Source organism: Dreissena polymorpha, chromosome 13 (genome assembly GCF_020536995.1).
Source record: "Dreissena polymorpha isolate Duluth1 chromosome 13, UMN_Dpol_1.0, whole genome shotgun sequence".
In the NCBI taxonomy this organism is placed as follows: Eukaryota; Metazoa; Mollusca; class Bivalvia; order Myida; family Dreissenidae; genus Dreissena; species Dreissena polymorpha.
The window spans coordinates 47836422-47849528 of record NC_068367.1 but is presented as its reverse complement, the minus strand read 5'-3'; the positions used below and the strand labels follow the sequence as shown (position 1 = coordinate 47849528).

General features: G+C 35.3%; 1 protein-coding gene across 1 annotated transcript; it reads left to right on the top strand.

The window, feature by feature from the left end:
- Positions 1-3678: 3678 nt before the first annotated feature.
- Positions 3679-12505, top strand: LOC127854643 (uncharacterized). The gene is made up of 4 exons (XM_052389706.1): positions 3679-3872; positions 11320-11486; positions 11760-11924; positions 12384-12505. Exons 1-4 carry the CDS (start codon positions 3679-3681, stop codon positions 12503-12505), a joined length of 648 nt encoding a protein of 215 aa, XP_052245666.1.
- The last annotated feature ends 602 nt before the right edge of the window (positions 12506-13107 follow it).

The following is a 13107-nucleotide window of genomic DNA, read 5'->3' as shown; positions in this document are numbered from 1 at the left end:
ATACTTGGCATTGACAAATAATATGATACTTGAGTTATAATTAAAGTATCCCTTATTCTCATGGCATCGATCCTCCTCATAGTATCGTGACTTTAACGAAAAACGATCAAGACGTACTGAAACAAGTTAATGTGTTTTGAATTTTTAGAAGTGTTAACTTATTTGATGGTTATCCATGACCATTACGACGACAATTCTCATGACTTCCGGTGTTCATTGGAAAGTAGGTCATGTTTACTCCAGGGTGATGTTATGATTTTTAAGTTACGTAACACATAATTGATTATGTAAGTTTGTTCATGGTTTATATTGGTAGCTTTATCAAATGTTCTCTATGTAGCTTATTTAAAAAAAATGTGTAAACACATTTTAAGAACAATATAAGCAAGAGTTTCGTTTAAAAAACTATTTATAGAACAAGCAAATGCGCCAACAAACTTAAGCAACCAATCTGATGGGCCGATATTATGAGATAGATTGTATAGATAACTAGTTCTTACGGAATCCGGATAGTGCCATCTATAATCTCGCACTTCTTTCATAAAGGGCGGCACTAGACACACGAAGCGATAATTGATATTTTTCTTGACAGTCGCGGCGACGCACGATATATTTAACACGATATATCGCCTTTTGGGCTACCTACACAAGGGCGATATATCGTGTAAAAATATATCGTGCGTCGCCATGACTGTCAATAAGTATCGTGCGTCGCCGCGACTGTCAAGAAAATTATAGTGCGTCGCCGCGACTGTCAATATAAAATATCGTGCGTCGCCGCGACTGCCAAGAAAAATTTTGCGCGTCGCCGCGACTGTCAAGACAAATATCAAGTATCGCTTCGTGTGTCTGGTCTCGCGTTCAAAGGGCGTTCAAAGCGATACACGATATTATGCGCGACGCACGATATTTTATTTTTCAAATATCGCCCATATTATCTGAATCTCGTGTATCGCGGTCTAATTTCAGACCGCGACACTAGACACACGAAGCGATACTCGATATTTTGCGCGACAGTCGCGGCGACGCACGATATTTTTTTTGACAGTCGAAAAATATCGTGCGCTGCCGCGATTGTCAAGAAAAATATCAAGAATCGCTTCGTGTGTCTAGTGTCGCCCTTGATGAAAGAAGTGCGAGATTATATATGGCACTATCCCGATTCCGTAAGTTGTTCACTATTTTATGTACATGACATTCGCATTAAGGATTTTATGATACTATTTTTTTTTACAAATGGGCCAAACATATATGTATGTGAAAATTTCAATGTTTTAATCGATTCCACATTTTTGTGCGACCTGCGAATATTTCCGTATAAATAATGAACAATAAATACTATGGTTTTGTTACAGTCATCTTCATTTCCAAATGTCTATCCATTTTTGGAAACAAAACGTCGAATGTCGGGAATATACTTGTTTAAGAAATTCGCCGAGGACGCGTATTGAGTCATAAAGATTTCAGCATACTGATGACAGAATAATTTGTACACAATATTGTAAATTAAAGCATATTAACTCCTTCACATGACGCCTTCTCTTCTAGATCTTTCCAACGTACTTCAAAACCAATCATCCCACCAGTAGCCCTGTTATCTTAGCAGTGTCGAGAATGCGAATGTTAAAAATAAGACGAACTTCTCGATCAGTATCAAAATTTATTGTCAAATGCTGCTTGTTTTGCTGCATATACCGAAAATCCGTTTCATTTTCATAAGCATTTAACAAAAAAGTCCAAAACGAAGATAAACAATTACCTAAGGTTATGTTAATATGAGTTTTATTAAATTGCTGGAAAATAATCCTATTGTGTAAACCTTTATACTTAGGAACGTAGATACGTAGTAACAAAACTTTAGAACGAGACCTTCGTTACTGATTCGTTTATGGCCAAGTCTGCATATCGCCATTCCAGCAGAAGTCAGTTTGGAAAAATTGTCACCGAATCAAACAGTACGTAAATGCTTAACAGGGACGACACTTTCCGCTTTTATGACATTTTTCTGTTAAATGAAGTCTCTTCTTAGCAAAAATACAATTTAGGCGGAAAGTGTCGTCCCTGATTAGCCTGTGCGGACTGCACAGGCTCATCTGGGACGACACTTTACGCACATGCATTATGCACAGTTTTCTCAGAACATGACTAATATATTGTTTTAAAGTGTGCCCTGACAAGGGAGCATCACACAAAAGCAGAGTAAGCGTCAATATTGAAATTTTTGGATGAAATTAATGTATTATTAATTCACAGCAGGTGCAAGTTGATTGTAAAGATTTTTCTGCGCTACTGTGGAGAACTCAATGGCGGTAAGCGCGTTATTACTATTTTCAGTACTCGACTGTACTGCGTACAATATCAACGTTACCTCAGTGAAGGCCGTCTGATTTGGTGCGAACCGGTGAGTGGTATTAGTGCGTCTGTTTATATTAAGATGTTAGATGGCACGCTAATTTTCCGTACGAGCAATTTGTGCTGTTTGTTAAGGGTGGTTGCGAAAACAATACATGAAAATAAATAACTTAGAACACAATTGTAGAATTCCCTTGGTCATATTACGCTTTACTCAATATACATGTACCATATTTATTGCAGTGTATAAATATAAGATTAACTGTTTATATATTATTATAAAAGTTATGTGTGTAATCATGCTATATGCATAATGTAAACATTGGTGTGTTTTTAGCGTAAATTTCTACTTAGTCAGTATTATTGGAGCAATGTCATAACGACACTGCTGTATTATGGGCCGGTAGACTAATGTAATACAGTATATCGATAACATATGTTAATGTTATTTATTCTAACTTTTCAAATCGCTGAAAAAAACATCATTTGTTTGAGTTAATGGCCTTTATGTAAAACACTAGCTCGAGCTCGAGCAAAGTTAAAATACCATATTTTACATTCTTGAAGAGAAAAATCTGAAAATGTAAAGTGTTTTGCTTAAAACACAAGGAACATTAATGTCCTGTCAATTGTTTGTGTTTAATCAACCAACTTTAAACAGATATTAAACAATATTTATATATAGTTTTCATTATATCTTTAACAACATACTATTATTTAGTTTAAAAGTACTTTTACACTGAAACTAGTTCGGATACAACATGTTTCCATGCGATAAAAATAGCACAGACTTTGCTGCTACTGGTGTCTAGAACGTCTTTGGTGGTATGATAATGAACTTGCGACGCCGAAGACACGCCCACTTACTACAACCCTTCACGTGCTCTCGCGCGAGTAAAACGGGCTACGGCTGGACAATAAATAGGATTTCATCATCCACCGAGTAGTCTAGAGCTGATACCATGCGCTGATTTTGCAGTCACACGTTGTAAATACTGTTGTAGCACTCGACGCGAAAAACTTTGAGTTTGAAGAAACCACTGAAAACGAAGTGAAGCTGATTTAATGCACTTCTGATATTATTAATGATTTAAGGTAGAGCAACACCGTCACATGTGTTCAAGTTTGAACGGACATTAGTGTAAATATCGAAACTATATACTGACAAAACGTGTGAAGTACGTGATATAGTATAATTATTTGACAGACAAGTTGTTGTCTGAAAGATCTCTTTGTATTGATATCAAACTCGGTGTTTTTTTAACATTCCAGTTTCATTTCTTTCTAAATTATACGTTTTTTGTGTTGACATTTTAAGGCACAAACATGTTCGCAAGAATTTTAAATTCAGCACTTGCATTTACTTTGCTTATTTTCTGCGAAATTTGTTTGAACCTCGGACAAGAGCTCGTAGGGAATGAAGGTCAAAGTTTGACGTCAACAGAGACGACACGGACGCCAGTTGAATCTTCTGAGGATAGTCACGAGTGGAATGAAGACTTGGAAAGTAGATTAGAAAGGTATGTTTGTAAATATTGTACTTATAATTTATGTAGATATTCTACTAAAAATGTGTGTAGATGTTGTACTGATAAAACATGTAGTACACATAAGAAAAAAATCTATGTTCATATTCACGATTAAAATTGATAATACTTTCTTTACAAATCTTACACGAGTTTCTTTATTGTGATTCAGGTGCCAAGGATAATACTCTATATATATGTTGTAGTATTTTTTTGGTACTGATAAAAATCTAGAACGATGTTTGCCTTGTTTAGGCGGCATCGTTTCCCTTGTTCACTGCATTTTGTTTAGTTAATCCGATGTCTATGGACAATTTAAAAAGTACAGTGGAGTTTCAAATCCAAATTGAGGGGCAATTTTAAAAGAAACTTATTGTTTACAACAACTATATTACTACAATAGTTTTAACATTCACTGAAAACATTTGAGTAAGACTTGTTCTGTTTTAAGTATTCTCTGAAAATTACTTAAAAAGATACCACACACGTGGGCACTATTAAGGATATATAGTACACATCTTTCTTAAGATAACAACACCATCATTAAAACACATTCACTTATGAAAAGATTTAACTTCATCAGCTTTTGTCACTGAACCAAATTTCATCACAATTGAAACAAGAAAAGCATGTTTTTATTAAAAAATGCTTTTTTAAATATGAAATTATCAATTAACAGTTTTACTTTTAAGATTCAGCAGCTTTTGTCACTGACCGTTAAACAATCGAATGTTAGTATTGCCCTGGTTGCGCATCAATTAAAGGGGCCTTTTCACGTTTGGGTAAATTGACAAAATTGAAAAAAGTTGTTTCAGATTTCGTTTTAGTTATGATATTTGTGAGGAAACATTAAAATTGAACATTTACCGTGCTCTAAAATAGCCATTATATGCATATTTTAACGATTTAAAAACCCGAAAATTATAAAGCGTTGCAACGCGAAAAGAACCAATAATTTGGAGGGTTCTGCTGTTGTCGTTATATTTTGTGAAACTACGAGGATTGCTTATATAAAGTATAAAATACATCTTGCTATGTGTCCGGAAGGATGGCCGAGTGGTCTAAGTGTTAGACTGTTTAATCCAGGAAACCAGGGGTCAGTGGTTCAAGCCCTGCCGAGGGTTACCTTCTTAATTTTGTATTTTTATTCCAGAATTTTTACTGGAGCTTTTTATATCCAATGTTTATAATTATCAATATAAAGCATTTAATGACAAACTTCAAAACATGCCAAAATCTGCGAAAAGGCCCCTTTAAAACATGTTTGTTTTTGCTAACTCTTTGCAGTCTCAATTTGATTACTGTCCGCATATTAGGCCTATAGGAAATGATGTAAAAGTAAGATTGCGCGATCACATAATTATTGGAGAAATAAGTTAACTAATGGACACTACAAAGTCCATTACTTAGACTTAATTAGAAGGATTTTGATTAGAATGCTAATTTAATCCAAGAAATACAAAACCAGTCAGCCACACATGTTTATTACACCTAATGAAAAATAAGCGAAAAAGCTACTTACAACTATTATGAAGGCTACTTACAACTATTATGAAGTCCACTAACGTCGGATCGGAATCGAATCGCATCGTTGTTTGAAATGTAAAAAAGTACCTACCGTAGTTTTAAATATTGTAGGGTTACAATATTGATCAAGTGAAACGATGTGTAGCGTTCTTAACTTTATAAAAAGAGGTCACTTAACGGGTACTTAAAGGTGATCATAATTGAACGTACAGTTTTTTTTGTAATGGTAAATATTACAAGTTATATTATTTACAAAAACATAGAAAACAATAGTAAGACACGTCATATTTTGTAGTGATTTCAGATTCAAATAAATATTGCTAACATAGTGGAGACACACGTGTAAGTTTCAACAGCCCAACACAACTGCTATGGTCAAATTATATTTATAACAACGAATACGAGCGCGCTGCTTAGCGGTCACTGACCCCACCCCTAAGGTCAGTATCCTCCCTCCCACCCTCAATGACCCCTGGTGCTCCGATGCATTCACAAATATGCAATGCCCGACCATTACCTTAGACCAGGTTCATCGACCAACTTAATCGGTGAACGGATGCTGATGGGCGGACAAGAGATGCAAAGTTGAGTGCATCGCGCGCGTGTTTTCATTTCGAAAACAAAGTACATGTACTAAATATGATTGACTCGAACTTGTCAAAGCAATAAAAATTTGCTAAACTCATAGTTCACTTTCAGTAAAAGATGTTTTTTTTAACAACAAAATAAATAAAATAAACGTCATATGGATTTTCTTTGTTATATTTTTTTTAAATTTAATCTAAGCTTAAATATAATTGCATCCCTAACATGGGAATAATGGGTCAGAGGCGATAGGAGTACCATCGGTCTGTCTGTCTGGCCTTCCCGTCACCGTCCGTCTGTCTGTCTTTTTGTCTGTCTGTCTGCCTGTGCATAGGTTCATGTTTGCAGCTATGTCGATTTAGAGGGGTGGGGCATTTATCTCCTTAGGCAGGAAATACAGCATAACTTTATCGCATGTATATCGTGACTTCAGGATAAAGAACACAACATATGCAAAAAAGCCAATGAACCACAGACGTAATCGGCGTGATTTTAAAACGCAGATATTCCAACAAGAAATGCAAATTTTAACTGTTTGTACTCAAACTTACGAGTATTCAATAAACGTATTGATTCACGTATTACAAAAGACATCTAAACAACGCTAATCTTAGTAACTAATCTCTCATGTAACTCAGTCTCCAGCGCTGGCTGATTACTCCGACTTTCAAAATGGACAATTGAATACATCGTTACATGTTTGGATTGTTGTGGTTTAACATTCAAAACGATCCCTAGTTGACCCCACCACAAAAATGCGAGATTTAATTTGTTAACCCCCCACACAGAGTCAAACACTGATGCAATTGAATAACACATTGGCGGCGCCTGTACCATGAAGTCCACGAACTTCCTCCAGATAAGATCAATAAGATGTGAGCGGGCAATAGGGTGGAGGTGATTAATTATACATCAATTGCATATCTGTGTCCATTTTGAAAGGCTTGCGGTCATTCGGGTCATTTATTGACCTCAGTGTATGGACAGCGAATGACCTTAGAATCGGGGTCAAGCAAGGAAGCTTGGTTATAAAGAACTCAATGAATAACCTGCTATAGGGCATTCGACGTATAAATTTTAATTAATGCACTGGAGCACTCAGTAATTTGCTATTGTGTTTACATTTTAACCACAAATTTAAATCAACGAAGTATTTGCAATTTATGTGTTTCAATGTGTTATGCGTAAAATGAAACGGTTTACAATCTTGAATAGTGTCCATGGCAAAATCAATTAATCAATTAAAGGGGCCTTTTCACGCTTTGGTAAATTGACAAAAAAAAAATGTTTCAGATCCGCAAATTTTTCTTGAAATTATGAGATTTGTGAGGAAACAGTAATATTGAACATTTACCATGCTCTAAAATATCCATTATACGCATCTTTTGACGATTTAAAAACCTGAAAGTTATAAAGCGTTGCAACGCGAAACGATTGAATTATTTGGAGAGTTCTGTTGTTGTCGTTGTATTTTTTGATACTACGAGAATTGTATATATAAAGTAAAAAATACACGGATGGTATATGGGCGGATGGTCTAGTGGATAGAGTTGTAGACTTTTGCTTTATGGCCCCAGGGGTCAGTGGTTCGAGCCCCGTTGTGGGTTACTTATTTGTAAATTCTTTAATTGTATTCTTGTTTTTTACTGGAGATTTTTAGACCCAATGTTTACATTTATCATTATAAAGCATATAATGACAAACTTCAAAACATGCCGAAATCTGTGAAAAGGCCCCTTTAAGAACGTACGTTCACACTTTATTAAAAGTAAGATTGCACCTATTGCACTAGCTCTTTCTGCACTAGTGCACGTCGGCGAACATTTTTTTTTTGTATTACGCCGCACACAGAACAAGTAGAGATACTAATGTTTTCCAGCTAAGCAGCGTTCGGTAATCTTAATCCACCCGATAATCTAATGCACGGCGACAGCTGTTGCAATCAATTAGAATTGTTTACGCTTAAATGATGTTTATTCCTAGGATAGAAAAGACTGGTAGGTGTTTACTGAAAGGTATAGAGGTGACATTTACAACGTCGTTGGAACGAATTATCTTTATCGTAGGAACGCCTCATTAAGTCGAGGGAACGAGACAATAAAAAGAGGAGTGCACAACTAAATTAAAGAGGATACCAATTAACAAAAAGCGGTGAAGTAAATAAAGGACGGGTGCATTTAGCAAAAGAGGAGACAACGAGTTAGCTATGTCGTAGGAAAAACTTACTAAGTCGACGGAACGAGATAGGAAAAAGACGAGTGCAAAACTAACAAGATTCTAATTGATCAGCCAATGAGATATGAAGACTTTCCCTACAAACATTTGCATATTTGAATTATCCGTTCATTTGAATTATAAAAGAGGAGGAAACAAAATATAAAAGACGAGAAAACAAAATATAAAAGTCGAGAAAATAAAATAATGTACTGCACCGCTCTTTTATTTAGTTTTGCACTCTCTTTTTTTCTATCTCGTTCTCTCGACTTTGTAGCATTGTGATACCGCGTATCGGTGAATTAAGCCTATGTCTTCAAATAAAAAAGGAAATGTCTAACAAATCAAAGAAAACACATCGCTTCGATGATATTTAAATTCTCAGTGAGAGAATTACGTACAACTATAATATGATGGGAAATTTTATCTCCGATATCAGCTTCCTTCTACTTAAGGTCGGAAGCAATTGTGTTTACTATACTACGTATAAGTGTATTCACGGTTAGCCGTTCTTTTTAAAATGCTTGTGTTAACTACAAAAATATCATTGGTGTACTAGATTAGATAAATTGTTAGTTAAACAAAACACATAGACCTGTAACTTTCATTTAATAAGATTGTTTATTTGTATGTGTATAAATAAAAATATATGCGAATTATATATAAAAATAACAAAATAATATTAACAAAAATATAGTTTGCAACAACAACAACTTGAATAACTTTGGGTTTGCTAGTCATCTCATGTCAATAAAAAAATTGCAATGCCACATTGTCTTCCCTTACGCTTTAATTTGTTGATGGTGGGTAACTGAGTATAAAAATATAATAATTGGGAACATCCAAATAAAATATCCCAGAATTTGAGCGAGTAATCTTAGTAGCACTCCCATATATTATGTAGAAATACTAAACAAAGGGGGCCGTCTACTTCGTGCCCCACCGTGTTACGTCATTTTACTATGGTATGTTTCCTCCATTCGGTCAACTAGCTATCGAAAATAACATTCGTGAAATACTCTCTCAATCCTTAACAAAAATGCAACTGTGCAAGATTTTGTGGACACCCACCGATATTCAATCCGCTAAGGACTAATCTTACTCGTTCCCACCAATCAAATTGTTTGTTTAATAAATTGAGCGTTTACCAGAATAGAACAGAACAGACATTTTATGCAGGCTTATACATAAGAACATCGTCTTAATACATGCAGTATAAAAGTAAGTATGCAACGTTTTAAATAAATTTAAGTTCAATACAAAGGAAACAAAAAAATACAAAAAATAAATACAAATGAAGAAAATGCAAATAGTAAACTTTCTCAACACTCATACCTAATCAAATATTTTACACGCGAAAGTTGGAACGAATTTTTTATTAAAGCCGAAATTTTCAGCTATTTGATGTACTGAACGATATGTTTTATTTTGGTTTGTCCTTGTGCTGCGTGTGTATGGGTGGGGGACAGAGACGGTAGTATTAGGAGAAAACCCTGCCTGTCCGGTATGGTGACCACCAACAAAACATTTATATATGTGTGTACATAATATTTGCACATGCTGCGCAGAAATTGGTTAGCTGACTAACTCGTTCCATCGAGTTAAGCTGAAATTCTCTCCTCTCTTGTCTAATGCACCCCTCCTTTATTTACTGCACCGCTCATTTTTGCATTACATTCCGCTTATACTAAAGTTTTGCGTTTTTCCTTTTGATACCTCGTCCCCTCGACTTAGTACGTCGTTCCCGTGTCATAGTTCCCTCGAGTTATTACCTCGTGGGGACGATATAGAAAGAAAAGGAGTGCAATTAATAACAGAGGAGTGTAAGTCACCTATAGCCAATCAACGGCTAATACGGTATTATATTGTACACAATAAAATGTAGTGGGCAATAATGCAATATAGGGATGTCTTAATTGTTCAATTACATTAATAGGTTTATTTTATAATTATTTAGTTTACGATTTACCCATTTATACCTAGCGTTTAGAGAAAAGGCATTGGCAAACAGCGTAGACCCAGATGAGACGCCGCATGATGAAATATTACAAATATAGAAATAAGTATACTAGAAATCCCTAATTTTGGAAATAAATTGATTCAATTTAGAAGGATGGAAGAGTCCAATAGGCATAAATGGGTTAAAGGATGTACTTTCTGAGTTTCGTGATGTTGTACATATGCGAGATAATAGTTACAGGTTTGAAATTGTAAGACAAAACAATGTGACATTTGAATTTCATGTATTTTTAACAATTCAATTGCATATCAAGCACTATCAGCACTGCATACAACCGACACATACGATTCAGTCAGACATGAACGTGTGTATAATTTGGGCAATTAATATTTTGGAACTAAATTCACCAACAAAACTGAACATCGACTTTAAATACGCGATGAAAAGGCATAGTCTGCAATTAAAAACAAACATGAATACATACCCTTTTGCCAACACAAATCGATCTAGCATCTTAGAGAAAAACATGAAGTATGTGCCGGTACGAAACGAATCAATCTAATGAGTAATATGGTCAATGGGCTCTCCTGGCACGAAACCGAAGGTCATACAGAAGATAATTCTCATCGTAAGTAACATAACCGAGGCTGGGTTGATGGAGCTCATTACTATCGTGGGCGAGATAAACAAGTGTTTACCTGAACTGACCTGTTCCGCCTCTGATCTGCAGACAAACAGCAACTGATACATCTCTCCAGTAGTGTCCATATTCATATGTGATCGTATTACAAAAACAAGCGATCAAAGAGCTACACACTAATGAACAGTTTCGCTTACAAAGTGGACGTTTGTTTTGTATCGGTTCTATCGTCAATTGAATATAAACGCAAACAAATTGCCATTTGCAGTTCATCTTTCCCTACATGTATATTATTTTCAGACGGACACGATCATTTTGTATTTGATAATGAAAATAATTTCAGTTTTCATTTGCAAACGACGCTACTTCGAGAATTGTAAGTCGAGGGTCCGTTTTATTGATGAATCTAGTTTCATCATATTAATTTCTCAACTCATATGCATGTACAGTATATTATCTTAAATACCATGAACACCAATATACAGAGATGAAACCCTGTTGTTGTTGTTTTTCAGATCCAGGGCCGCGCGCCTAAATCATCTCCGTCAGCACGTGCTGGATTCCCTAGGCTGGACGAGCGTTCCGAATATAACCGCCGAGGAGAAACGAAGATTGCTGAGTGGAATGGGCTACCAAACTCCCGTCTTTGTCACACGACAAAAGTTCTGCTACTATCCTGTCTGTAAGTATAAATGTCATAGGGATTTTATGAAGTCACTTAACAAAATAATTATTATAATACATTACAGCTAAATGACATTTTCAACCCAAATGTACTAAAAACGTTAAACATTAGGAAGGTTGGCATTTTTACGTAGCAAAACATTTTAATAGTCCATTAATAGTTCGTTACGAAACATAACTATTCGTGAATTTTACATGTTAAATGACTGCAATTTATAACTCAAATGTAAATATGCTATGTAAATATGAAACCGTTTCTCGCTTAATGTAGGTGATCTCCCAACGATATATCTCCCCGACTACGTCAACCGTTCCATCTGGTTCGACACGGGTTCAAGACATATTCGCTACTTCTTTGACATCCCTTCCTCTTCCGATGACCCGAATCTCGTGATCACTTCCGCCGTAATTCGGTTGCATCTTAAACGTAGAGAAGGTACGACTCTTTTCAAACATTTTTGTCGCGAAATCAGTTTTATCAAAATATGAGTGAGCAAAATCATACCAGAATATCTTCCATTAAACATGTTCCTGCATTGCGCAAACAATTGACCAATTTTTGCCTCTGGACTCTCCCATCCTTCTAAATTGGATCAATTTATTTCCAAAATTAAGGATGTCTAGTATATTTATTTCTTTATTTAGATAATTTCTTACGGAAATTCCTTTAAGCAAACAGCGCAGATCCTGATGAGACGCCGCATCATGCGGCGTCTCATCTGGGTCTACGCTGTTTGCCAAGGCCTTTTTTCTAGAAGCTAGGCATAAATGGGTTAATAAAAAAAATTTCAAAGTCTTTTACTTTAATTATGCTACATGGACATCAATGTTTATGGGAATCCCTAAGGTCAAAACCTTTTACAATTTTAAATTATTCTTATGTTGTGTGTTTCAGACTGTCCCTGTGCCTATGATGCGGACCACAGCACCTCCAGGCTTCACATAAAAATCTACCAATACCGAAAACCGATACGATCCCACGCCAGATGCAAGTTATATTTTCAATTTCTTGTATAATTGTATCAATCCGAATGTAAAGGGAACTTTTCACAGATTTTGGCATGTATTGACGCTTGTCATTAAATCTAAAAAGCTCCAGTAAAAAAACAAGAATAAAATTAAAGAAATAAAAAGCAACCCTCAACTGTGCTCGAACAACTGCCCTCTGGAGTAAAAGTCTATCGCTTAGACCACTCGACCATCCATGCTCATACAATAAGTGGTGTATTTTATACATTATATAAGCATTCTTCGTAGTATAATAAATATAACGACAACAACATAACTCTCCAAATTATTCAATCGTTTCGCGTTTAATTTTCATGTTTTAAAATCGTCAAAAGATGCATATAATGGATATTTTAGAGCATTGTAAATGTTCAGAATTACTGTTTCCTCACAAATATCAAACCCACAATGAAAATTTGCGAATCTGAAACATTTTTAAATTTTGTCAATTTAGCAAAACGTGAAAAGACCCCTTTAAAGTGTTGATGTTGGTCATGTAACTTATGTGCATCCAGGTTGTTGTATTTATAATAGCACACACCTTTTGATTGCAATTTATGATTGAAATGATATGAACACTCGTCATAAATCATGTATAATTACTGCTTTTA

Bases quoted from the DNA above. Each gene is read 5' to 3' on its own strand.
- LOC127854643 (XM_052389706.1), top strand. From the start codon at position 3,679: ATGTTCGCAAGAATTTTAAATTCAGCACTTGCATTTACTTTGCTTATT. The intron at 3,873-11,319 runs GTATGTTTGTAA...GTTGTTTTTCAG, and splicing joins TTGGAAAGTAGATTAGAAAG to ATCCAGGGCCGCGCGCCTAA. The intron at 11,925-12,383 runs GTACGACTCTTT...TGTGTGTTTCAG, and splicing joins GCATCTTAAACGTAGAGAAG to ACTGTCCCTGTGCCTATGAT.